The sequence below is a fragment of the Leucopleurus acutus genome, assembly GCF_964270905.1.
Source record: "Leucopleurus acutus genome assembly, chromosome: 5".
Classification (NCBI taxonomy): Eukaryota; Metazoa; Chordata; class Mammalia; order Artiodactyla; family Delphinidae; genus Leucopleurus; species Leucopleurus acutus.
The window spans coordinates 68558778-68586049 of record NC_139147.1 but is presented as its reverse complement, the minus strand read 5'-3'; the positions used below and the strand labels follow the sequence as shown (position 1 = coordinate 68586049).

General features: G+C 52.0%; 1 protein-coding gene across 2 annotated transcripts in view; it reads left to right on the top strand.

Annotated features, from left to right (window-relative positions):
• SEMA5B (semaphorin 5B) overlaps positions 1–26832 on the top strand; it is a gene marked incomplete at both ends in the record, with an annotated part of 37072 nt that extends 10240 nt beyond the window's left edge. The window contains 18 exons of one of the 2 annotated variants that reach the window (XM_082839856.1): positions 10491–10553; positions 10919–11017; positions 11486–11699; positions 12365–12650; positions 15174–15309; positions 16481–16688; positions 16808–17015; positions 21545–21662; positions 21813–21994; positions 23102–23245; positions 23447–23594; positions 23732–23957; positions 24145–24363; positions 24844–25014; positions 25117–25266; positions 25756–25800; positions 26232–26437; positions 26674–26832. In XM_082839856.1, coding sequence (XP_082695982.1) covers positions 10491–10553; positions 10919–11017; positions 11486–11699; positions 12365–12650; positions 15174–15309; positions 16481–16688; positions 16808–17015; positions 21545–21662; positions 21813–21994; positions 23102–23245; positions 23447–23594; positions 23732–23957; positions 24145–24363; positions 24844–25014; positions 25117–25266; positions 25756–25800; positions 26232–26437; positions 26674–26832 — 2982 coding nt within the window. The remainder of the gene's footprint in view (positions 1–10490; positions 10554–10918; positions 11018–11485; positions 11700–12364; positions 12651–15173; positions 15310–16480; positions 16689–16807; positions 17016–21544; positions 21663–21812; positions 21995–23101; positions 23246–23446; positions 23595–23731; positions 23958–24144; positions 24364–24843; positions 25015–25116; positions 25267–25755; positions 25801–26231; positions 26438–26673) is intronic. The other variant, XM_082839855.1, reaches the window with a different exon arrangement.
• Positions 26833–27272: the final 440 nt, after the last annotated feature.

Genomic DNA, 27272 nt, shown 5'->3' with positions numbered 1-27272 from the left:
GCAAGCACAGAAGAGATCATGAAGGATCCCCTTTCCTGGGTGGGACATGTTCCTGGGGCCTGGGCTGGAGCAAGGTGGAGTAAATTCCCAGAGGCAGCATCCCATGTCCTGCCAGCTTGGTTGGTCACAAGCAGCCCAGCCAGAGCCTAGTTTCCAAGTGACGTCCATGGGAAATGAAGCCAAGGTGCCAAACCCTGCAGGTCAGGGCCTGGGGGCAGCCAGTGCACAGATGGTCCAAAGTGGGTGGGAGGAAGTGGATCCAAGGGTCCTGCCTTATGCTCAGGAGAAAGTTGGCTTTTTATTAAGTTCCCATGGTCAGCAAATGAAAGTCTTCTGGACCAGTAAAGTGGCCAAAGTGGGGAAAGAGAGACAGATGCACAGAAATAATGGCAGTGCTGTGGGAAGCATGTAAGAAGGGGGGCATGCCAGGTGCCAGGTGCCCAGAGGCATGAGGAACCCCCAGGCTCCGCAGGGTCTGAAAAGTCTTCCCAGAGAGCTGCCCTTGGGCAGCAGTTTGAAGGATGGGGGTTGGCCAGGCAGCTAAGGAGGAGACAAGGTGTGAAATAGCATGGAGCACTGAGGGGGCCAGTGTGGCAGGATCATGGGGTGGGAGTGGGATAAAGGTAGGAGATGAGGCCCAGGAAGAGAGAGAGGCTACATCACAGAGGTTCTTCATGGCTGAGCAGAGGGGTCCATATTTTATTTTGAAGGCAAAGAGGTATAAGCTGAGAAGTGGCATGAACAGATTTGGTGTTCAGATCACCCAGCCCAATGCAGAGAATGCATTAGCAGAGGAGCTCGTTAGGAGAAACGGCAACAATCCCGGTGATTGATGGGGACAATTGAATTAAGGCAGCAGAGTGGGGGTGGAGAGAAGAAAGGAAATGATCTCCAGGTGGCAGAATCATAGCGTCACAGCATCACACGGCTCCACAGAGCACCAGGCACATTGTCTTCTGCGTGAAGGTGACCCCTAGAGTTGGGAAGCTGGCAGCCCTGGAGGGCTTAGCGAAGGCTTGGACTACAGTGGTACCATCTAGGTTTCTGGCTTGCAGAGCTGGGTAGCATAAATCAGGATGGGACTGGAGCTAGCCTGACTCTAGACACTGGTTCTCCCTCGGTTGCCCGCTAGAATCACCAGAGGAGCTTTACAAAGCACTGATGCCCAAGAGGTTCTGTTCTAGGGTACAGCCGGGCACTGGGATTTTTAAAGGCTCCCAGGTGATTCCTTTGTGCAGCCAGATATAGGAACCACTGCTCTAGGATGTTAAGGCCTTTTTTGTAGATGCTGCCCAACTGGTTCGGCTTCCCCAGGTGTCCTTGACAGTTGACCTGCAGGTCCTGGGTCCCGTCCCTTACCAGATGTTAGGACCCTCCGGCTTGAAGCTGAGGCCTGGCGTTTGGTTCATTCTGCTCCGTGTGGCTCTGGTCTCAGCCATGGGAAGGTACCTTCTGCCAGCCCTGTCACTCATGATTGAGGCAGGAGCTGGGCCTCTGGGGCTTTTCTGAAGGCTTTTCTGCAGACCAGCCACAGCTGCACCAGGAATTGGTTTTACCACCTTCCCAGGGTGTCTCTTAGGGCCTGACTCCAGGAGTTCAGATTGGATTCTTTGTAACAGAGCTAAGGAGATAAATAAATACAATTCATGTTCACATCCCCACCTCCTCACCATAGGGGGAACCACCTAGCCACAAAGAGGAGGGAACGAGAGAGAAGTTAGAGCGGGTTGTCCAGCATCCCCTCGACCAGGCAGGAGGCCGACCTCAGCCTCTGGTCTCCTGGTTTGTACTCTGATGAGAAAGCCCTGCCTTTTGACCATGAAAGCTGGACTTCATTGAGCGCTCCTCCATTGCCCTGTCTGGGGCTTTGGGTTCCTGTTTATAAGCTTTCAGTCCACAGCATCTGCTATCACAATTGGCTCACAGCAACTAAGTGCTAAAAATGAGCTGCACCCCTTTGCTGAAAAGAGGAGACAGGGTCAAGGCCTCCCTGCTCCCCAGCCCAGCTTCCTTTACTCTCCGTCCTGCCTGGTGCACACTCGCAGTTATAAATCTCCATTACAGACAACTGATCCTCCCACGTGGCCCCAGGGTATGATTTAACCAAACTTAAACCTCAGTGCTTTATTGATAGTTTAAATAATTAACATCCCTTAAAGAAAAATCTAAATGCAAACAGTTTATGCAAACCAGTGTCCATTAAAAGGACTTCTAAGTACCTAACCCCTGTTAAATAATTTGTGTAAACTACTCTGCCTTAAGGAAAATAGAAAAACCCAGCTTCCTTCCAAGTCTCTAAGCAACAAGGGAGGAGAGATGCAGGTAGCGGCAGAGGGGGCAGGGTGCGTGCGTGCCTACGTGTGTGTGCGCGCGCGCGCGCGCGCGCACACGCCCGTGCTTGCAGAAGGGGAGGGGAAACCAAATCAGCTCACCAGTGATTGTCATTTATCACTGTAACTTAATAAACTGGTGTGGGAAAGAAAAGGTGGCGAGTGGTCGACAGTGCCAGGGGGATGCTGAATGATAAGCTTACTTGCATTGGTCAATCAGGAGCTCATGAGCCACCTGTGCCACAGCAGTTCCAGAGGATGACATGGCTGGAGGCCTAATGGCAATGGATGTATGATCTTGGGCTGCCACATGTCCTGCATGTGCAGACATGGGGGCTGTTCTGCACATACGCATCAGGATGCACATGGGGCTTTGTTTGCGCCTGGGCAGATGGCGAGGCTGATCCTGAGCTCTTTTCTAGTTGTCTCCACATTGTCCAAACTAAGCTGGCAGCTCCATAGTTTTTTGAAATCTAAACTCTGATGAGTGGTGGACTTAATGCTCAGCTGTTTTAATGTTCAGCCATCATCTCTGGTGTCCAGGGGTGCTGCTGAGTCTGTAAGGAGATTATCCAATTCCTGGCTGTCTCAACTGCTCTCCCCATACCAGAAAACCATGCAGTTTCTCTTTGCTAGAGACTGCCGTCCTGGAATTTCTGGGACAGTCCTAGTTTAAGGCGTTCTGCATGGCCGATTGATCATACACATCTTATCTCCACTCCTTCACAAAATTCACTAAAAGGACAGTGAGAAATTTTAAAAGGTACAGATCTGCAATGACAGAGAGAACAAAAGAGATGTCAGTAGAGAAGAGATTAAATGTATTCTGGGAAGGTGGAAAATGGATGGCGCAAATCATAACCAATTTAGTAGAGCAGAACAGTTTACAGAGGGAGATATGCCAGAAAAGCATGATGACTCCCCAGAAGGCCTCAGAAATTGGGGTGTTGGATATTGTGGAATGTGAGGATGAGGTACAAGGCTAAAAGGGGGAAATGGTTGAAATTATCTAAATTGAGAGGTCAGAACCCAAATCTCCTGTCCCATCCCACACAGTAATCCCTTCCTCCATCTCCCCCTCCTCCAATAAAGGGAGATTAAGACCCTTTTTTTTTCATTAAAAAAAATTTTATTGAAGTGTAGTTGATTTGCAAAGTTGTGCTAATTTCTTCTGTGCAGCAAAGTGACTCAGTTATACATATATATATATATACTTTTTCATAATCCTTTCCATTTTGTTTTGTCACAGGATATTGAATATAGTCCCCTGTGCTATACAGTAGGACCTTGTTGTTTATCCATCCTGTATATAATAATTTGCCTCTGCTAATCCCAAACTCCCATTCCTTCCCTCCCCTCCCCCGCCTTGGCAACCACAACTCTATTCTCTATGTCTGTGAGTCGTTCTGTATTGTAGATATGTTCATTTGTGCCATATTTTAGATTCCACATATAAGTGATATCATATGGTATTTGTCTTTCTCTTTCTGACTTTGTTCATTATGCTAATCTCTAGGTTCATCCATGTTGCTGCAAATGGCATTATTTCATTCTTTTTGATGGCTGAGTAACGTTCCATTGTCTATATATGCCACATCTTCTTTATTCATTCATCTGTTGATGGACATTTAGGTTGTTTCCATGTCTTGGCTATTGTAAATAGTGCTGCTGTGAACATAGGGGTGCATGTATCTTCTTGAATTATACTTTTGTCTGGATATACACCCAGGAGTGGAATTGCTGGATCATGTGGCAACTCTAGTTTTAGTTTTTTTGAGGAACCTCCATACTTTTTCCATAGCTGCTGCACCAGTTTACATTCCCACCAACAGTGTAAGAGTGTTCCCTGTTCTCCACACCCTCTCCAGCGTTTGTTATTTATAAACTTTTTAATGATGGACATTCTGACAGGTGTGAGCTGGTACCTTGTAGTTTTGATTTGCATTTCTCTAATAATTAGCAATACTGAGCATCTTTTGATGTGCCTATTGGCCATCTGTATGTCTTCTTTGGAGAAATGTCTATTTAGGTCTTCTGCCCATTTTTCAATTGGGTTGTTTGGGTTTTTTTGTTGTTGAGTTGCATGAGCTGTTTGTATATTTTGGAAATTAAGCCCTCGTTGGTCGCATCATTTGCAAATATTTTCTCCCAGTCCGTAGGTTGTCTTTTCATTTTGTTTGTGGTTTCATTTGCTGTGCAAAAACTTGTAAGTTTGAGTAGGTCCCATTTGTTTATTTTTGTTTTTACTTCTATTGCCTTTGGAGACTGACCTAAGAAAACATTGGTACAGTTTATGTCAGAGAATGTTTTGCCTATGCTCTCTTCTAGGAGTTTTATGGTGTCATATCTTATGTTTAAGTCTTTAAGCTGTTTTGAGTTTATTTTTGTGCATGGTGTAAGGGTGTCTTCTAACTTCATTGATTTGCATGCAGCTGTCCAACTTCCCCAGCACAACTTTCTGAAGAGACTTTTTTCCCATTTTATATTCTTGCCTCCTTTGTCAAAGATTAATTGACCCTACGGTGTGGGTTTTTTTCTGGGCTCTCTATTCTGTTCCACTTATCCATCTGTCTGTTTTTGTGCCAATGCCACGTTGTTTTGATTACTGTAGCTTTGTAGTATTGTCTGAAGTCTGGGAGGGTTATGCCTCCTGCTTTAAGACCCTTTCTTTAAAGACCCAACTGGTGAGCCTCCAAATTTGGAGATTCCAGGAAAGGTGAAATCGCACTGATGGGGTACGGGGCTAGAACAATATTTCTTTTTCTCTCTTTGTGCAATTTATTTATTGAAGAAAACTGGTCATTTGTCCTATAGTGTTTCCCACAATCCTGACTTTGCTGATTGTAATCCAAATGGTACAATTTAATGTATTCCTCTGTTCCCTGTATCATCTGTGAATTGATTGTTAGATTTAAAGACTTTATTTAGTTTAGATTCTGGCAAGATTACTTCAGAGGTGTTATTGTGTACTTTTTTAGGTGGTACATAGTATCCGATTTTCTCTGTTTATTTTTTTTAATGTTAGCAGCCATTGATGATTGTTTCCCAGATCCATTAATTCTTTAGGTATTACAGTATATTAGCCGGACTACTTCTACAAGGAGAAACTTCTCCTCATCTCCTATTTGATTACCCAATGATACAGTCATATAGAAAAGGCAGGATAAATATTTGATACTCTGTCTTTATTCACCAGTTTTCAAATAATGAACTGGCTTGGAAGTATCTGTCAATGATGATCAGTTAATTTAATTTTATTATTATTACAGACTCATGGCTTTAAACATTGTGGGTGTTGCAACCTATTACATTTATCTCTCATGACTATCCCATCTTTCGCCAGTAGGGGGCCTCTTCAAATTGGCTCCTGGCCCTGTGACACTATGACCCTAGTGGTCTTTGCTTCCTTACTATTTGGTGTGAGGAGATATCTAGGCTCACCTTGTACATTTCCTGCCCCAGACCTAGAATTAGTCGTTACTCCAAGAAACCTTGGCTCCTTTCAGTGGGAAATGGTTAATGATTTATTTTAAAATATCAATAGCCAAAAATCACCAGACATTTGAGGAAAGCCTCTACAGTGAAAGGGAAAGATCAAAACAAACAAGCAAACAGAATGAAGGAAGCTGTAAGAAACAGGGACAATGCAAGACATACAAGAAAACACTTTGTAAATTAACTTTAAAAACTAATTAGAATCTTCTGAGATATAAGAATATATTTTGTTTATAAAACATTAAATTAAAAATGAAAATTTAAAAAGTGATTGGGGAAATAAAAATTGAATGGAAGGATTAGAAGATAAAGTTGAAGAAATATCTCTCAGAAATTAGAACAAAAAAAAAAGAAATGAAAAACAGAGAAAAAATGAGAAATAACAGAAAACTAGAGGATCAATGCACAAGGGCCAACAGTGGATTGGATTAATAAGAGTTACAAAAAAGAGAACAGAGAAAAAAATGAGGAAGAAATTATGGATGAAATAACATAAGAAAATTTGCCAAAATAGAGGATGAGTCTTCACATTGAAAGGGCTGACTGAGTTCCCAAAAGAGACCCTGCACTAAGGCACATCACTGTGAATTTCAGGATACTGTTATCAAAGGTGATTCTAAAAGCTTTTAGCTTTTCTTTCTAAAGAGAAAAAGGAAAAGAAAACGATCACTACAAAAGATTGGGAATAAGAATTACACCAGACTTCTCAGTAGCAACACTGGAATCTAGAAGACAATGGAGGAATAAATGCCTTTACAATTCTGAGTGAAAATTATTTTCAACTTAGAATTCTATACCAAAATGATCAATCAAGTATGAAGATAGAATGAATCAGACATGCAAGAATTTTAAAAAATTGATCTACCATGTTCCTTTTCATAGGAAGATACTGGAGATGTGTTCTACCAAAATAAGCAAGTAATTCAAGAAAGGGAAAACACAGGATTCAGCAAACAGGAGAGGGGTGGAGGTAAGCCCCAGGTTAACAGCCAAACGGGAGACCTCAAGAGCAACCAGGTCACACTGGGGCAGGAGGCTGGAGGCTGGAAGGAGGAAGAGAATGGGAATTAATAGGTTAGCTGAACCATTTGTGTGTACAGTTAGCAGATGATATTGAGAGGGACTGTTGGGCATTAGGGAAAAATCAGTGATAGGTACGTTGTAAAACAAGCCAATGAAGAAAATCAAGACAATTATTCAGTCCAGGAAAAACAAAAAGTTGGTCAAGAAAGGATACCTCATCAGAATAGGTATATTTCATTGATTCTCAGAGGCATATGTTTTCACATTTTACTGAGTCTGAAGTCAGGCCATGTCTTTCTGTCAAAGGCATCTTACAGTCACCATTGGCCAGACCACAGTCCTGATGGAGTTGTCTCTACCTGTGAAGGTGTGAACTTGGTCATTATTCCTGGTGTTCTCACCCAGCAACAGCCACCCATTGATATCTCAGCCCACAAACCATTTTAGAATCATATGAGGAGGAACTAGGAGTCCTGGTTGGTCAGAAAACCTTCTGTGGACACCTGCTGGTAAGATCAAGAAGGTGCCAGCATCCAACCTGCAGAATGGGGGCCATGACTTGGAAGAAAATTCTGGAAACCAGAGAGGAATACTCTTGAAGAATTGCTGCATCACTGGCTTCCTGGGTGGTTCAAAAAACGATAGTCTAAAACAAGCAAACAAACAAAACAACAGAAAATGAGCACTGATGACAATAGAAAAGTGATTCAGAAGAGATGAACTCTGAGTTCAGAGAAGGTTTAAGAATATTTAATTAATTTTGCTTACATTTTTCTTTTTTGTGTGCACAAGATTAATATCTGATTAAATATATATCTAAATAAGAGCACTTCCAATAAACTTACTTTAAAAATATAAGTAATAAAGGAGTTCGGCAGTATGTTTTCTTTCTTCATGGTTCCTATTACGATAGATGGTGTCTTACATTCAGTGAAATCTGGGGTTCTAGTTGGTAGCAGTGAACAATTTTCACACATTCACAATAAAGTAAATACCGGTGTTGATTTTAAAGTATTAAATAATTATATTAAAATATTAAATAATTAATATTACATAATTATAATGGGAGGACAGGGAGAGGGGAAATGTATGTGTGCTTTGGGGTGGGGAGAAATGGGGGTGGGTAAGTGGAAAAAAATCTTCACCTCCATAACAGGAAGTCAGAAGATGAAGTCTGAGATTGACACACATATATATTTTTATTTTGCGGTACGTGGGCCTCTCACTGTTGTGGCCTCTCCCGTTGCGGAGCACAGGCTCTGGACGCGCGGGCCCAGCGGCCATGGCTCACGGGCCCAGCCGCTCCGCAGCATGTGGGATCCTCCCGGACCGGGGCATGAACCCATGTCCCCTGCATCGGCAGGCGGACTCTCAACCACTGCGCCACCAGGGAAGCCCATGACACATATTTTTGAGAAATTGGATTTTTAAAAAAACACATACAGAAAAATAGCTAAAGGAGTCTCAAGTAGTTTCCTTGGGAAATGGGGCTGGGGTGTGGGAAGAGGCGGTTGCTGGGGGCTTCTTAAATTACTTTTTCATACTATTTAACGTTTTCAACTCTGCGCATCATTATTTTGATAAAAATATTTTTTAAAATAAAAATAAATAAAATGACTCAAGCCTGTTCTGTGCTGTTGTCATTATAAATATACATATTCTTTTCAGGCCATATGTTCTAACTTTTGGTTTGAGAAATGTACTCACTGTGAGAGGCTGCAGGATGTAACAGAGGGAGCTTAGCTCTAGTGTCAGCTGTCTGCCTTTGCATCTTGGGTTTGTTGCTTACTAGCTTTGTGACCTTGGGAAAATTGCTCAGCTTCTCTGAGCTTCATTTTCCTCACCTGTAAAATGAAGAGAGCGGTGTGTCAAGTGCCTGTCCTGGTGCTCAGCTCCATGTGACTTTGTCTGCACCTTTTGATTGTACACAGCTGTCCCCCATGAGCCCCAACCCTCACAATGGGTTTCCCACCCCCTTAGAAATAAGGCTGACCCCTTTAAAGTGCCCTGGTGCTCAGGGACCCCAAGGCCCCTTTGTCCACACAGTCCCCCTGCAGCCACCCACTGTCCAGAGCTTTAGGCCTGGACATCGGCAGTATATGTGGGTCATTGCCCTTTTCTGCCCCCAGAGGCCCTGAGTTTGCTTGTTCATATCCCTCTTTCTTCTCACATCAGGCTCAGTCTTGGAGCTGATGTGGTGTTGAGTATGACAATGGCTCCATTGTTCCTGGCCAGAAGCCCATGGCTCTGTGGCCAGAGGCCAGGGGTCATTTGCCCTTCTCCAAGGTCTGGAAGCAGAGACCTGAGCTCCAGGCCTGGCATGGCAGGATGAGCCCAGCCTGGTCATCGATCTGATGGAGGCATGACCAAACTCACCACCCAGCTCCCAAATCCAGGGTCTGCAGAAGTCAGCCCTGCCACTGCCCCACCAGGCAGGCGCCCTGGGGCTGCGGGTGAGCTGCAGCCTGGACTGCAGAGAGCAGCCCAGCCGCTTCGGCTCCCAGCACCTCTTTCCCTCCCACATCCTGGGTCCTGGAGCTCGGCAGGCAGTGACTGCACGCCTAGAAGGAGCTTTGTTAGAAATTAGAAGCAGGTGGGTTGTTTTTCTTTCTTTTTCTTTTTTTTTTTGTTTGCCCATTTGGATAGAGGAGCTGCTTGCTCAGGGCTCCCTCTCCCAGGACAGGTGGGCAGTTCATGTTTGTACATGTGCCCCAGAAGTATATGATGAGCCACACTCCAGGGCTGACACTGCCTGGACGTGAAGGGTATCACTTCTCCCTCCAGCTGCTCTTCGGTGACTGGGAGGGCTCTCAGAGAGCATAGGCAGAACAGATGCAGGGGAACAGCGTTTTCTGGTGGGGACAGCCCTCTCCTAAAGCCCTGGGCACTGGAGAACATGCAATGTCCTTTGAGTCCCTGAGTGGAAGCTGTGTCCCCAAAACATGACCCCACGATAGAGCATGAGTGATACTACAGGGAAAAAAGGAAGCAGCCTGTACAGAGGTGGGGCGAGGGTAGCAAGTAAGAAAGGGGAAGTCCTAGGTCCTTGAGACAGTGGGATGAAGAGGAAAAAAACACGTAGCCTTTGAACCAGGGATGTGGGTTCCAATCTCTGCTCTACCACATACCAGCGGCAAGTCATGCAGAACTTTGCAGCGTTGTAGTGGGCCGGTGAAATCGATCTCCTGTATCTAAGATTGGCCGATCTAGCCTTTCCTCCCTCCCTGCCTCCCATTCATTCGAGGGACATCTGGCACATACTGGAGGCACAATTCCGATCTCCCACTCAGGGCCTGGGGTGGGAATGAAGGTCCTTGGCCACTCAAAGTTCCTTGGCTAACCTGGGGAAGGAAGGGGTGGGGAGGTCCCAGGCCAGAGCCACGTGGGGACGATGTGGGCTAAGGCGGTTTTTACTCCAGGCTTCCCCGACCCGAGCAGGTGTAGAGGGTTTTGGGCTGAGGGGTTGTCTAGGGGTAAGGAGTCCGGCAGCCCTGCCGGGTCCACGTGGATGTTGTGAGAGGAACCTTACCCTGCAGTCCGTGGCTGGCCCTTTCCCAGCTCTCTGTCCTCTCCAGCCACGGCTGCTGCCTGCTCTGGCTGTGAGGGGCACAGCCGTGTGATGTCTGTGTGCTCCTCCCACAGGCCACAGAGTGGGCCTCCAACGAGGACACGCGCCGCTCCTGCCAAAGCAAAGGGAAGACCGAGGTACGTGGCCTTGGCAGCCAGGGGCCTGGCTTAGAGCCGGCGGGAGGCTTGTGGTTGTAGGGGTGGAGGGGCACCGTGTGGGCACGAGGCCACCTGCATGAGAGGCCCAGCCTGGAGGAGCCAGGGGCTCCTGGTGCAGGCGAGGATGCAGCCTGAGCATCTGAGTGGGTGGTGAGACAGGGAGCCAGCCCGGGAGGGAGGTGGGGGGCAGGGGAGACATCCACAGATGCAACCTCAGCTTCAGAGTGCGGTGGATCTGGAGCAGAGTGCTTTCGAATATTTGCGGTGCAGTGGCGTGACGGAAAGACACCCAGCTCTGCAGCTGGAGAGCTCGTCCCTCTATTACTTCCCCTTTGTTGCTTCAGGAGGAGTGTCAGAACTACGTGCGAGTCCTGATTGTCACTGGCCGGAAAGTGTTCATGTGTGGGACAAATGCCTTTTCGCCAGTGTGCTCCAGCAGACAGGTGAGGGCTGTGCAGCGTCCGGCAGACAGAGGGGGACACCAAGAGGTTCCCTCACTCAGGCACACAGCCTGGGAATGGGGCTGTCAGTTCAACACAAAAACCAAAACGAAAAGGATGCCCAGTTAGATTTGAATTTCAGGTAAAAAACAAAGAGTATGTTAGTATCAGTAATGTCCCAGGCAAGATTGGGGGCATCCTTACACTAAAAAATTATTCGTTGTTCATCAAAATTCAACCTCACCTTAGAGGTGAGGCAATTATGGCAATTGCCCTGACTCTTGGCACACCTTCCCCTCCATGACGGATGCTCCCTCAGAGGGACTGTGGGGTGGGCAGTGAGGAGGAGGGGGAGGGAAGCAGAGGCCTAGAGAGACCAGGGACCCAGGAGGAAACAAAACTCTGCCGGGGGAAAGAACAGGCAGCCCCAGGGTCTCGGGGAAAAGCGCCCCATCTCCCCATTATCCCCAGGTGGGGAACCTCAGCCGGACCGTGGAGAAGATCAACGGTGTGGCCCGCTGCCCCTACGACCCGCGCCACAACTCCACAGCCGTCATCTCCTCCCAGGGGGAGCTCTACGCAGCCACGGTTATCGACTTCTCAGGTCGGGACCCCGCCATCTACCGCAGCCTGGGCAGCAGACCACCGCTTCGTACCGCCCAGTATAACTCCAAGTGGCTCAATGGTAAGGAGATCCAGCCCCGGGGGGCTCCCCTGGTCCTAAGCCAGCCAGCCCACCCTGACCCCCATCAGTTTCCTTCCGGCCCAACCAGAGTGGGGCAGATGGTCGCCCAAGGACCACAGCATGTTGGAGAGGGACTGTGGATGAAATCACAGGTGTCCTGAGGACCCAGAGCAGACAGAGGGCAGGCTACGAAGGTAGAGAAAGAGTTAGGAATTGATGAGGAGGAAAGGTTATGGGAAAGAAGAGATCGGAGGAGGGTGATTTGAGTTTCTTGCCCCTTGGAGTTGAATCCCTGCTTCTCCACTAACGAGCTGTGTGGCCTTGAGCAAGTACTTGACCTCTCTGTGCCACAATGGTCTCATCTGTAATATGGGGACGATCATAGTATATACCTCATAGCTTGTTAAGAGGACCAAACGGGTTAACCCATATAAAGTACTTATAACAGTGTCTGGTACACAGTGAGTGCTCAGTCATCCATGTTAACTATTATTATAACTGCACTTTGTGATGGAGGTGGGAACAGGGTTAGAGCCCCCAGGTCACCAAGCTGGTGGGGGGTTGTCAGGATGCCCATCTGAGGAAATGGAAGTAGTCGAGTACTCCCAACTCTGCCCCTTCCTCCCTCCTGGCCTGACCCACCCCTGTTCCTCTTCTGCCCCCAGAGCCAAACTTTGTAGCAGCCTATGATATCGGGCTGTTCGCGTACTTCTTGCTGCGGGAGAACGCGGTGGAGCATGACTGTGGACGCACCGTGTACTCTCGGGTGGCCCGCGTGTGCAAGAATGACATGGGGGGCCGGTTCCTGCTGGAGGACACTTGGACCACGTTCATGAAGGCCCGGCTCAACTGCTCCCGCCCGGGTGAGGTCCCCTTCTACTACAACGAGCTGCAGAGTGCCTTCCACCTGCCGGAGCAGGACCTCATCTACGGGGTCTTCACCACTAATGTGTGAGTCCCTGCCCTCCCCCCACCCCGGATGTCAGGAGTGCGCTCTGAACTGCTTCGAAGCCTGATGGCTTTGGGCAGGTCCCCCTCTGAGCCCTTGTTTCTCTTTCTGTAAAATGGGGATTGCTGTGCCTTCTGCACTGGGTCCTCTGAGGATTTTGTGACTCGCTGCCTCCTGAGAGGTGAGCCCTTGTTCTGGGTTGCTGTGACTGGCAGGCCTAGGCCAGATATGAAGAAAGTAAAAGGAGCTGGATTGTGGCTCCGGGAAGGAAGAACTTGCTGGTGATGAAAGTGAAATAGGCTGCCTTCAGTGAGGGGATGGCAGCCTCAGGAGGGTCCAGCAGCTTCCCGTCGGGGAGGCTCAGAGGGGACTCTTTACCCTTCCAACCTCAGGACTCCATGATCCTGCTAAATCGATCAGAGTCTTCTGGCAATCCCGACTGCCCTGGAAAACCCAGGCCGGGAATTAGAACCCCTTTTGTTTCCTAAGTGTGAGGAAGGGTAACCCTCATGGAGATCATGAGACCCTCCTTCCACAGCCTCTTCTGTTTAAAGGCTGACCCATTCGGGTGATTTTTTTATAGAGAATGCTGAATGGGCGGCAGAGACCAAGAAGCACATTTGTTGTACAGGATGCTGTGCTGGGTTCTTTGTAAGGACAGAAACATATGAAGCATAGAGTGGAGTTTGCTTACCTAGGGCCCCAGATAGCAGGCACTGGATGAGGGCCAGGTTAGCTACAGGAAGGATAGTCTAAGGGGGTGGACAGGGAGGAGAGTAAAGCAGGGAAGCTGGAGCAGAGAAGCCATCCAAGCCAGGGGACAGACACGCAGCACAGCCCACACAGGCCATGAGCTGACAGCGGGGACTTAGTGACCAGCCCGCTGTCAGCAGCAGAAGGTGGGCAGCCGTGAGCAAAGGGCAGGAGTCACTGCAGACGCATCAAGGGAAAATAGCATTAGTGTAGACTGCAAATTGTTTAATATATTGTGTACCTTCACCATGCCCCAGGTTCTTGTCATGGTGGAGGTCAGGGGGATGGGGGACACACCAGTGGGCAAGAGCAGCCCTGACTCTGCCCATAAGGACCTTACATTCTCGAGAAGGGCCAGTTTTAACTGTAATAAATCCTACAGAGGGAAAGGGCAGTGTGCAGAGAAGCTGTGATCAGTGTGGAGGGTCGATGATCAGGGAAGGCTTCCTGTAGAAAGTGACATCTACAGGATGACTGGGAATCATCCTGTAGCTAGGGGAGAGGAGCGTTGCAGCCCGAGGGAACAACATGTGCAAAGCTTGGGGTGGGAAAAAATGTTTGAGGAACTGAGAGGAGACCCATGTGGCAGGAACCTGGCAGGTGAAGACGGGAGAGTCAGCCGAGGGGTGGGCATGGGAGGATTATTCTTGGAAGGGCCTTGTAGACTGCTTTAAGGGTTTTGATCTTTATCCTAAGAGTAAGGAGATGTTATTGGAGGGTTTGAAGGAGGACAGGGACTAGCTCAGATGTGCATTTTGTAACACTCACTCCGGCTGCTGTGTGGATAATGGATCAGAGGAGACCGGACGGGCTGCAGGGACAGTGCAGCATCCTGGAGGAGACAGTGGGGACTGCGACCAGGCAGAGGGGAGCGAAATGCACACATTTGGGAGAGGGACTGAGTCCAGAGAACAGCCCTGGAAACACTTGGTGTAGTGGTATCCTCTCTCCGAACTGCCCACATCAGACTCATAGAAACGTCTGAATCCATGACTGAAAGGGATCTGAGAGGTCATCTGGCTGCGGGTGGTGGGCTGCAGCATAGATCACTGGTTTGGCAACGAAGTTGTTGTTGGGTTTTCTTTTTTTTTTTTTGCGGTACGCGGGCCTCTCACTGTTGTGGCCCCTCCCGTTGCGGAGCACAGGCTCCGGACGCGCAGGCTCAGCGGCCATGGCTCACGGGCCCAGCCACTCCGTGGCATGTGGGATCCTCCCGGACCGGGGCACAAGCCCGTGTCCCCTGCATCGGCAGGCGGACTCTCAACCCCTGCGCCACCAGGGAAGCCCTCTTTTTTTTAAATAAAATAAATAAAGCAGAATCGATCGGAATAAAAATATCAGAGTATAATGTATTTAGTAAGGGTACATATTGCTTCATGAAAATTCATTGCAAATATGTATGTGTGTCTCCTACTGAGCTGTAATATAAAATATATTTCTTACAGTGGGCCAGGGACTAAAATGTTTGAAAACCATTGACTTTATTTGACCCTCCCACTGAATAAACGAAGGGGATGAGGAGGTAGCACAGAAGGATCTACCGATGCTTCTCATCAGTGGGTCTTTCTTTACCGGAGGCTTTCCACGGTGTGAAAACCATGTTTCCTCCTTCTGTGATACCCCTGTGGTGTGGAAGGAACCAGAGTCATCATAGGTGCCTAGTAAGCCTTGGAGCTGTGCCATGCTGTGATTTGACAGCTGGCCATGGGATTTAAGGGGAAGGTGCCGAGGCCTCCAGGGAAGGCAGCATGCCTCCATCTCTTGCCTTTCAGAAACAGCATTGCCGCGTCTGCTGTCTGCGCCTTCAACCTCAGTGCCATCTCTCAGGCTTTCAATGGCCCGTTTCGCTACCAGGAGAACCCCAGGGCTGCCTGGCTCCCCATCACCAACCCCATCCCCAATTTCCAGGTACAGCTTCTCCTCCCCTTTCCCTCTCCTCGCATACCACCCTCCCCCAGACCACCAACCGCAAGCTGATTCCCAACTACTTAGTGCAACCACCAAATGTGTCCCTGCTGATCTATGCCCATCTGTGGGGTCTGCGATGGTTCCCTAAGAGGGTAGTAACCTCAAGACTGTGGAGCAAGAAAGGGAGAGTGGGTGGGATGCAGAACAAGGGAGCCTGCTCTGAGCCATCTCTAAATATGACCCCTCACCTCCAGAGAGGCAGGGAGGGGGGACCTCAGCTCTACTCAGTTTAGGGAACCAGGAGAGCAATCACAAGCTATCTGGCCAGAATTCAGGGATTTTTAGCTGGAGTTTGCTTGCAGTCTACCCAGTATGGGTACTAATGCCTGGAGGATCTCTGAGTGCCAGGAGTGGTCAGAGCCCAGCCATGGGTGGTGTGAGCATCCCCAGTGTGGAGAAGGGGAAGTAGCCATGGGACAGAGAAAACTGCAGATGGTTGATTTGCATATCCATCCAACTTCCTGACCAGGAGGCAGAATGGAGCAGGGTAAGACCTCAGGCTTTTCAGTAGTACAATCCTGACCCAGATCTAGCCCTCTCTGTGTCACCTTGGGCAAGTCACTCAACCTCCTTGAGCCTCTTTACCCTTATCTGGTACATGGGGATAATACCATCGACCTAAAAGATACGTTGGAGGGTTGATATGCACCTGAGGTGGTCTGTAGAATGTAGTAGGTGCTCAATAAATGGTAGTTGCCTTCCAGCTTTGGTTTAGAAGGCATAAGAACCTTGAGCTGATAGGGACATGGGAGAAGGAAGGCAGGGCTTGGCCCAACATGGGGGAGGGGCACCTACAGCGACAGCATGAAATAACAGGACACTTGTTATCCACACTCATATGATCCGTTTCTAGATAATCCAGCCCCCCTTTCATCTTCCTTGTCCTCTTCTCCATCCCTGGTAGGTCCCTCATCCTGTCTTCCCAGCCTCATTTTCCCTTAGTTCCCAAAGATGAGACATCTTCCTGGAAGAGGGTGCAGGGCACTTAGCGGGGGATTTTGGGGGGCGGGGAGAAGGGATTGGAGAATCAGAGTCTGGGTTGCGAGGAAGGAGGGATACGGGACCGCGCAGCCCGGCGGCTGGCCATGCGTGACCCGGTTCCCTGCCGCAGTGCGGCACCCTGCCCGAGGTGGGCCCCAACGAGAACCTGACGGAGCGAAGCCTGCAGGACGCACAGCGCCTGTTCCTGATGAGCGAGGCCGTGCAGCCGGTGACACCCGAGCCCTGTGTCACCCAGGACAGCGTGCGCTTCTCACACCTCGTGGTGGACCTTGTGCAGGCCAAGGATACGCTCTACCACGTGCTCTACATCGGCACGGGTGAGGCCGCCCCGCCCCGCCCCGCCCCGCCGGCGCTCGGGGTGGGAGGAGGTTGAGCGGCAGGGTCTGGGCTGCGAGGTTCTGGGGCCTTTAAGGCCACCCTGATCTGGCCCCTCCAGAGTCCGGCACCATCCTGAAGGCGCTGTCCACGACGAGCCGCAGCCTCCGCGGCTGCTACCTGGAGGAGCTGCACGTGCTGCCCCCCGGGCGCCGGGAGCCGCTGCGCAGCCTGCGCATCCTGCACAGCGCCCGCGCACTCTTCGTGGGCTTGAGTGACGGCGTGCTGCGGGTGCCGCTGGAGAGGTGTGCCACCTACCGCAGCCAGGGGTAAGCGGGCGCCGCGGGAAGGCGGCCGGGCGGCCGGGCGGGTGCGCCTCCAGACGCAGATGCCTGCCGATCGCACTGGGAGCTGGCGCTTAAGAGGTGGAGCTTTGGAGTCAGGTCGTCCTGGGATGGCATTCCTGGCGCAATCTCCAGTTGTGTGCCTTTGGACAAGTCATTTAACCTCTCTGAACCTTGGTTTCCTCCTCATAAAATCTCTGCAGGGTTTTTGTGAAGGATAAGTGGGATAATCTGCCGAAACCACTTAGCACTCACCTGGGGAATATATGTGTTGAGCAAACGGTGGTGGCTGTCGTTATCCCTGTTGTCAAGCCCACAGTTAGGGCCTCGTGGCCATCTCTAGACCACGTGATTTACTCTGTCCCTTCAGTTCAGAGAGTGGTCTTTATCTTTGAAATCACAGCACTTGCTATGCAGATGTGAGGGCAGATAGGAGATGATACTTTGAGCCAGCCCCAAGTTTGCTTCTGTAACTTCCCCACTTAGAAGAGGCAGAAAGGCCTGGCATGGGTGGGTTGGAGGTGAGGAAACATGTGGAGATGGGACGTTGTCTTCCCAACAGCTTCTGCAATCAGTTCTCCATACCTTAGCTTCAGGTGGATTCACAAATTTGGCAATAATGACATTGACGTTTAAGGGGGAAACAAAAGCCTGTTCCAAAGCCAAATGCAAATGTATCTCAGACTCCTAAGCATGTGAGGCTACCCTGAGCTGCACTCGTTCATTTTGGAGATAATTCAAAAATGGCCTTTAGCTGGCATAGCCACAGCCATGTGGGCTTCTGTGGCCTTTGCAACACAGGGACCTCCTGGCTGTGCCCATCTGTCCTCAAGATTTGGGAGACAAATGGCGTCCAGGCTGCCAAGGGTTGTTTTCCAGCCCCGGTGGAGTGTGCTGGGATCTGAGCAGAGGCCTGGAGGGCCAGGGAGGAGGCTAGAAGGTCGTGGTGTGACAGCGGGGAGTGCGGGGGAGGTGAGCGCAGTGGGCAGATACCCAAGCTTCCCTCAGCCCCAGCACAGGGCTCCATCAGCAGAGCACCGAACATTTGCGAAGCCCTCCCACGCTCAGAGCACTTCACGGGGCTGTCGGTGTGAGAAGAGGGAGGCAAGATGAAATAGGTCTGGAACACTCTCACTTCCCTCAGGGCTCTAGATGTCTGGCTGGGGAGAGAGACCTTGGCCTGAATCTGACATGTGGGGAGAGAATGGGGTATAATGGGAGAGACTTGCGTGGTGGAACTGGATGTACCTGGGACCCCATCTCAGCTTCGTCATCTGCCAGCTATATGATATTGAGCAAGTTACTTACTTAACCTTTTGAGCTGTGGCTTTCTCCTGGGGAAAATAGGGGGAAATGTGACGAAGCAGATGGTATTTACTTTTGGCAGAGGAGCTGTAAGGATCGGGAATAATGCTCACGAAGTGCCTAGTCCAGCGAGTCATCATTGGTAGCTAGTGTCCTTATTCCTTTTTTATCTCCGCAAATGCATTTAGGGGCCCTCCAGTCTCCTGGGCTCTCTGGAGTCTCAGGATTTGTGACGCTGAATACAGACAGCACTGCTTGGCAATGAAGCATGGCATTTCTCTCTTATGTGCTTCTTTAACTGCTGTGTCGTTATTAAACTTTTCACATGTACCGTGTTCTTTAAGAGGTTGTAAATCCTTGAAGGCAAGTCCAATGTCCCAGTATTTTTTATGCTCCACCAGGGGGCCATGCCCAGCCCCAGCCACAAAGTGGCCTGCTACACATGACTGATCCTGCAGTTGATTGATTGCTTGGCCTGAGAGCAGGCTGGTGCAGGAGAGGAGTGGGGAATGGGACTGGAAAGTGGATTGAGGCCAGCTGAGAATGCCAAGGGAGGATTTTGACTTGAATCCTGTGACTGGAGGCACTGAAGTGGTCTTTGAACGGGGGAGTGGTGTGATGGGCAGTGTGAATAGGTGTCTTACAAAGATCAATCAGACAGTGGCGAGCAGCATTGTCTCGGGGCAGATGGTTGGCCAGCGTGAGCTGCTGTGGCTCTAGGCCAGATATGACGTGATGGGGTCTGCAGTGGAACGAGAGGAGGGACAATGCCGGACGTTTCCCCATTCACGTGGTGCTGCAGACAGGGGACAGGGAGTTCGCGAAACGTGGCCAGGTGGAACAGCAAGGTAGACAGAGGTCAGTGCGGCGTCTGATACTTTTGGTTTCCTGAGTTTGGGATAAGAGGCCTTGATATGTACAGTGGAAACCCTGCCATAAAGCTATAGGTGGATCTAAAATGTGCGGTCTCATTACTGCAAAGTTCTAAAATGACCAGAGTAAGCCCGTGCTGCCAGCAAGCTGTGCACTCCAGGAGTCTGGGAGCCAACTGCCCATCACACTATATCAGAATGTATGCTGTTGTGAGGCAGTTTGTCACGGGGTTTTATTGTGTCCCATGAGAGACCTTTCCTGCGTCTATCCTCATTCCTTCCAAAGCTGGCAGGAAGCTGAGGGTGGTTAAGCAGAGGCCCCTTCAGGCCCCCTCCTCTGTCCAGAATCCAGGGGCTTGTCTCCAGCACCCTCCTTTCACTCAGGCAAACTTCAGCCCCATGGGGCACGACCAGGACCCTGGCCTGGCCAGAGAGACTGGTGCTCACAGGAGGACGAGCAGAGCGAGTGAATGGCTGACTGGCTCTACAAAGCAGGTGTTTTATGCATGGAGAACTGCCCCCTTCCTCCTTCCAGCACGCCTTTCATGCTGCCCTGGAGGGAGGGGCCCCTTATTGCCAGCTTATCCCAACCTCCCTCCCTGGCAGGGGGTCTGGGCCCCGTTCCACTACCATCTTAAGTAATGGCCACTTCCTCCCAAGCTCCACCCTGGACAGCTCCCATTGTGAAACCCTTGCTACGCAGTGCTGGAATCCGCCTGCTTGCACATTTCACCATCCATCTCTGTCCTGCTTTAGAGCCCATGAAATGAACCTGTTGCCTTTTGTAATGGCTGCTTGAGACACTGCAGTAAAAAAGACATGATGATATATTATTGGTCTGATGGCTGCTTTTATGAAAGGAACTCTAAACTGCCACCCACTCCTATAGTCAGAGACACTTTCACTCTCCTGTGCTTGGAGCTTTAATTTTCTTAAGAACATTCTCTGCTCTGGAAGCTCTGGAGTGGCCTTTGGCCAAAAGCAGCAAATGTGGAGAAGAAAAGAGCTCAGGCGCTGGTGCCAGGGGGGTCTCGCAGGTCCCCAGGCGGCCAGGATGGGGCAGGGCAGGGCAGGCGTGTCCATGGAGAATCTGGTCTCCTCTTTCTTCTCTGGGAGAATTGTGAGCAGGAGAGGCTGAGGGCAAGGGATCCTGAGTGAGGGGCTGGGGCCAGCATCTACTCTGTGTTTTTCTTCACTCTTTTCTTATCCTGTCATGGATTGGAACAAGGCACTTCATCTCTTGGCTTGAGAACCCTGACAGAAGTGGCCCTGGAACAGCAGTTCTAATGCTGTTCATTGCAATCACCTGAGGAATGCACCCTCAAGCATTTTTGTTTTTTGTGGTACGCGGGCCTCTCACTGTTTCTGGCCTCTCCTGTTGCGGAGCACAGGCTCCGGACGCGCAGGCTCAGCAGCCATGGCTCACGGGCCCAGCCGCTCCACGGCATGTGGGATCTTCCCGGACCGGGGCACGAACCCGCGTCCCCTGCATCGGCAGGCAGACTCTCAGCCACTGTGCCACCAGGGAAGCCCCCCACCTCAAGCTTTTAAATCCCCAGCCCACCCACCCAGAAATTCTTGTCTGGGGTGGGCCCATGTATCAGTATTTTTAAAAAAGATCCTTTAGGGATTTCCCTGGTGGTCCAGTGGTTAAGACTGCGCTCCCAATGCAGAGGACCTGGGTTCGATCCCTGGACAGGGAACTAGATCCCACATGCCTCAACTAAGAGCCCGCATTCCGCAACAGAGATCTCTCACGCCGCAACTAAGACCTGGCGCAGCCAAATAAATAAATAACTACTATTTTTTTTTAATGAAGGAAATTTTTTAAAAAAATCTCCTTGAGTGATTCTAACGTGCAGCCAGGGTTGAGAACCACTGGGCCAGATCATCTGTAAGGGCCTTTCCATCACTATAATCATAGTGTCTAGCAGGGAGGAACTACCTCTTTGGATTTCTGTTCACCACATCTTCACCTGTGGCCCTAGATGAGGACTGTGGGGCACCCAGACTCAGGGAAGGCAGTAATCTCTTGACTAAGTGTGTGAGTTCTGGAGCACCATAGTGTGAGTCCATGGTCGGCTCTGGGTTTCCTCCATGTAACATGAAGATAATAACAGTACCTTCCTCACTGAGTTGTTGTATTGAGTTAATTCATGCTTCTAAAGTGCTTAAAACGATGCCTGGCACACAGTAAGTACTCAGTGAACTTTGTTATTATTGTGGAGGACAACTGAATGAAAGAAGTGCCCAGAGGAGAGTGTCCAGGTGTATTCTTGGGATGCAGGTGATGGTGGGAGTCCAGCGGGCTTGAGTCTCTGGACCTCTGTCTGGCAGGGCATGCCTGGGGGCACGGGACCCGTACTGCGGCTGGGACGGGAAGCAGCAACGTTGCAGCACGCTTGAGGACAGCTCCAACATGAGCCTCTGGACCCAGAACATCACAGCATGTCCTGTGAGAACCCTTTGGTACCCCCCCACCAGGGACCTCTTCCCCCGAATTCAGGCCCTGACTCTCCATCAGTGTCCCCACAGCCCTGGGACCTTGTACCTTCCCTGCCCCTGCCTTGTGTGACAGGGTCCTGCTCCTGGTGTGTGTCTTCAGGTGCGAAATGTGACTCGGGATGGGGGCTTCGGCCCATGGTCACCATGGCAACCGTGTGAGCACTTAGATGGGGACAACTCAGCTTCTTGCCTGTGTCGGGCCCGGGCCTGTGACTCCCCCCGACCCCGCTGTGGGGGCTGTGACTGCCTGGGGCCAGCCATCCACGTTGCCAACTGCTCCAGGTATGTGAGGACGCAGGGCTTGCTGGCGGTGGCCTTGGAATGGGGGAGGGGGGATGGAGGGAACGGGGCATCCCCAGCCAGCTGTTTGCACTAAGGGACAGAAAACACCTCAGGGCTGTGCAGGGCACTGGACAGGTGGCTGATGTCTGAGGCAGGAAACATGAGCCCTGGGAGAGTTTCCACTCCAGTGGGAGAGAACTTTCTGCCTTGCGGTGCTCTTCATACAAAGAGGCGTGGGAGTTATCCCTAGCCAGATCATATCCTCAACAAGCCTTGCAGTCCCAAACAGGAGGGACAGCATGGGATGGTGGTAGCTACCTAACCACTCTGAGCTTCTCTAAATGAGGGTTACAGTGCCCACCCTGAAGGTTGTTGGGAGGGTTAAATGAGATCATATTATATATATATTTAGAGCGAGCGAGAGAGAGAGAGCTTGCACACTGCCTACTACCTGAGGACTCCCTAAAGTGATTAAAATAAATAACCCATAATCCTTGACACTCTTAAAATAATTTTATATACACTACATTTATTAATTTAACCATCACAACCTCATGGGGTAGGAATACAATCATTATCCTTAATTTAAAGATAAGAGTATGATGAGGCACTGAAGGTTTCGGTAATTTGCCCAGCCTTAAACAGCCAGTAACTGGTAGTGCCAAAATTTGAAAATTAGGGGCAAAGGAGACAAGAGTGGGTGGTGTCTTGAGGTTGGAGCAAAGCATGTGCAGTAGTAGAACAGGGGAGAGAGCATGGGTTTGAATACCAGGGTCTGCCAACCAACAAGGCTGAAACAAAGGTTGCAGATGGCAAAGGCCTTCTCTAGAGAATATGTCCTTTTCCCCTGCGAGTAGAGGCCATGTGGGTATATCTTTGTGCTCTAACCCTAAGCACAGCCTGATATATGGAAGAAGGCTCTCAGTGCATGTTTGAGGAGTGAACAAATGAATGAATAAGTCATTCCTGAGAAGGCCTGCTTAGGAACTATCTCCTGTCAATCGCACTTCCTGACAACAATACAAAATCCATCCGTGCAGATGTGATTAGATCTGAGAAGCTAGAGCTCAGAGGGTCATTTGTCTCTATCCCCTCCGGCCCCACCAGGAACGGCGCGTGGACACCGTGGTCATCGTGGGCCCTATGCAGCACCTCCTGTGGGATTGGATTCCAGGTCCGCCAGCGAAGTTGCAGCAACCCTGCTCCACGCCACGGGGGCCGCATCTGCGTGGGCAAGAGCCGGGAGGAGCGGTGAGCTAGGGCGTGGCTGTTGGTTTCTGCGACAAGCCAGCCCCGAGGTCGCCGACTTCCCGGGCCCCCTAGAAGGTGGCCTGGACTCTCCAGGTGGTCCAGTGGACCCTCGTTTTCCCAGTCTCGCAATCTCAGTGACCTCTCATAGGGAAAGGGGTGCCCGTTCCCTAGGGTAACGACTCCTCCCCCTCTCCCCGTCAGGTTCTGTAACGAAAACACGCCTTGCCCGGTGCCCATCTTCTGGGCATCCTGGGGCTCCTGGAGCAAGTGCAGCAGCCACTGTGGGAGCGGTGTGCAATCGCGGCGTCGGGCCTGTGAGAACGGCAACTCCTGCCCGGGCTGCGGCGTGGTGAGGGCCGGGCCGGGGGCGGGCGCGGGATGCCTGGACCTCGAGCCAAGGGGAGTGCAGAGAAGGGGCGGGGGGCGGAGCGCGGGACAGGCCTGGGGCTGCGAGGCTGTGCAAGAGCACCAGTCCTCCTCCCGAAGGAGTTCAAGACTTGCAACCATGAAGGCTGCCCCGAAGTGCGGCGCAACACGCCGTGGACGCCCTGGCTACCGGTGAACGTGACCCAGGGCGGGGCGCGGCAGGAGCAGCGCTTCCGCTTCACGTGCCGCGCGCCGCTGGCCGACCCCCACGGGCTGCAGTTTGGCCGGAGGAGGACGGAGACCCGAACCTGCCCCGCGGACGGCTCTGGAGCCTGCGACACGGACGGTACAGCCCTGCGTCTCCCCACCCGCCACCCTCCCTCCCAGGCCCAGAGCGATGGGGCGGGGCCGGGAGTGAGAGCTGGGGGAGGAGGGGGCAGGGAGGGGATGTGCGGTTTGGAAGAAGGCGGGAGGCCTTTGGGCTGCCGTGGGAGCCCTCTGTGGCTGAGGCCAGCCCCCCTGTATCCCCCCAGCCTTGGTGGAGGAGCTCCTGCGCAGCGGGGGCACCTCCCCGCACACGGTGAGCGGGGGCTGGGCCGCCTGGGGCCCGTGGACCTCCTGCTCCCGAGACTGTGAGCTGGGCTTCCGCGTCCGCAAGAGAACATGCACAAACCCGGAGCCCCGCAACGGGGGCCTGCCGTGCGTGGGTGACGCTGCCGAGTACCAGGACTGCAACCCCCAAGCTTGTCCAGGTAATCCTCCACTAAGGAATCTTGGCCCAGGGAAACCCTCGCCCAGGGAACCCCCATCGGGGAGACTCCCAGGCCTCCCCAGGCTACAACTAACTCCTGCTTGGAGACCTCTCCTCCCTGCCAACTCTGTACAGGGCCCCCAGAGCAATTTTCTGCCCTGAGCATGGACACGGCAGCTGCTCGCAGGGACCAGGGCATTTCCTCACCCTCCGTGTCGCTGTTTTCTCTCCTTTAATGGGTTAGCTAGACAAGGAGCTTGATTTGAGGCGAAGTTGGTTTTTGGTGTCCCCTCTGCAGCCTGCATTTCTCCTGCCACCCCTGAGGGGAGGGGGACTCCCTAACAGTGGACCGTAGGGCTGGGGCAGGGCGGATGTTGAGGGCAGTGTGGCCCTGAGAGGCCTAGCCTGGGTTGGGGTAGAAGACTGTCTTGGGCCATGCCTGCACCTGCAGCCCCTCTTCACCCACCCCATCGCCTTGCAGTGCGGGGTGCCTGGTCCTGCTGGACCTCTTGGTCCCCATGCTCAGCCTCCTGCGGTGGCGGCCACTATCAACGCACCCGTTCCTGCAGCAGCCCCGCCCCCTCTCCGGGCGAGGACATCTGTCTCGGGCTGCACACGGAGGAGGCGCTGTGTGCCACACAGGCCTGCCCAGGTACGAAGTGCATCTGGCAGGGCCTGGGGAGCAATGCGGAGCCTGCGCATCCCCACTGAGGGGGTCTGGGTGGTTAACCTCGTCCCAACCCACAACACACAGAAGGCTGGTCGCCATGGTCTGAGTGGAGTGCATGCACGGAGGATGGAGTCCAAAGCCGTGGCCGGTACTGCGAGGAGCTGGTCCCCGGGCCCAGCACTTGTGCTGGAAACAGCAGCCAGAGCCGCCCCTGCCCCTCCAGGGAGATGCCCGGTAGGTCTCTGAGCCAGCGCCTTCACACCGACCCTTCCTGCCCTGAGCCCCAGCTTCCTTCCCCTTCTGAAGTGTCCGGGAGATGCCCGGTAGGTCTCTGAGCCAGCGCCTTCACACCAACCCTTCCTGCCCTGAGCCCCAGCTTCCTTCCCCTTCTGAAGCATCCTGCGGGGTGCCAGCACCTTCACACTGACCCTTCCTGCCCTGAGCCCCAGCTTCCTTCCCCTTCTGAAGCATCCTGCGGGGTGCAGGATGAAATGCCGGGGTGGGAGGTTCGCACACTTTGGGCCTTTGCACGTCCTCATTTGACGGAAGGGCCTACCTTTCTCAGAGGTGGGGCCTGGGGGGAGACCAAGGAAAATGAAGGTCCCCAGGTGCAGTCCCACAGGTCGGCGCTGACCCGGGGTCCTCCGAGACACACACCGCCCTGGAGGGACTCACGTCCTCTGCTCCCGGCCTCTTACACCCACTCTGCTTGTCTTCCTGCAGTGGTCCTGCCTGCCTCCAGTGCGGATGAGGCCACTGGCTGTGGAGGTAAAAGGGACCTGCCCCACCTCATGACGATCCACGCCCCCCCCCCCCAACAAGGAGACCCACCTACTCTGAAACCTGGAGTCTCTCCACTTCTCGCTCCAGACCCACAAACCTTGTTGAGGTCCCGCACTGCTTTAGACCACGTGTAGGAGAGTCTGGGCAATTCCATCCATGCCCCTCAGCTAAGAAGTGGTGGTCAAGTCTGTATTCAAGAAGAGTCACCCAACTCCACACCACTGGCTGCCTCCTCCGACCCAAGCCACAGGTGGTCCTGTGAGACAGGCCCCTGGGGACAGGCCACGCAGCCTTCCTGTTTCTGATGACTCTGGCTTCAAAGCCCTTCCCTTTATGTCTCAGAGCCTCCTATTGGGGGGCAGTTGGGGGTCTTCACAGTGGCCCTTTCCTTACCTCTTGTCTCTTCTCTCTCCCAGAGTTCAGTCTCCTCCACCTGGTGGCCACAGGCATCTCCTGCTTCATGGGCTCTGGGCTGCTGACCTTGGCGGTGTACCTGTACTGCCAGCACTGCCGGCACCAGTCCCAGGAGTCCACGCTCGTCCATCCCGCCACCCCCAACCACCTGCATTACAAGGGCGGGGGTGCCCCCAAGAATGAGAAGTACACACCCATGGAATTCAAGGTGGGAGTCCTCTCGGAGAAGCAGAGGGCAGGGTGAAGGGTGTAGTGGTCCTGGCCCTACGCTGGACATAACTAGGCTGGGCACTCGGGAGAGAGCAGTGGCATGGTGGGCAGAACACTGTGTCAGCAGCCAGACGTTCTCTCATTGACTGGCTCCTGATTCCCTTGCTCTGGCCTGTCCTCTTTCCCCGTCTCTCCCTTCACCCCTTCCTCTCTTGTTCTTTCCTTCTCCCACAGACCCTGAATAAGAATAACCTGATCCCCGATGATAGAGCCAACTTCTACCCATTGCAGCAGACCAATGTGTACACGACCACCTACTACCCGAGCCCACTGAACAAACACAGCTTCCGGCCTGAGGCCTCACCTGGACAACGGTGCTTCCCCAACAGCTGATACCACTGTCCTGGGGACTTGGGCTCCTTGCCTTCCTAAGGCACAGAGCAGGTGGAGGTGGGACGGTGGAGCCAGTTTGGTTTTCTCCCTCTGCACTAGGCCAAGAACTTGCTGCCTTGCCTTGTGGGGTCCCATCTGGCTTCAAAGAGCTCTGGCTGGCGGTGACCATGGGGGAGAGGGCTGGCTTCAGGCTGGCACACGGCTGCAGTTCCGGCTCAGCCCAGGTCTCTCATGGCCTCCTTGGAACCCACCGTCATGCTGATCTCCCCTGCCATGTCTGGGCTGTGGACCTACTAGGCGTGTGAGGGAATTGGAGAGTGGAGAATTGGAGAGTGAAGGGCAGGCTTTTAGGTTTGGGTTGGAAATGACAGCCCGTATAGCTATCAGGGGCTGAGTCTGCCCCTCTTTGGCTGGCCCCAGGAAGGGCCTGGGCTACATCC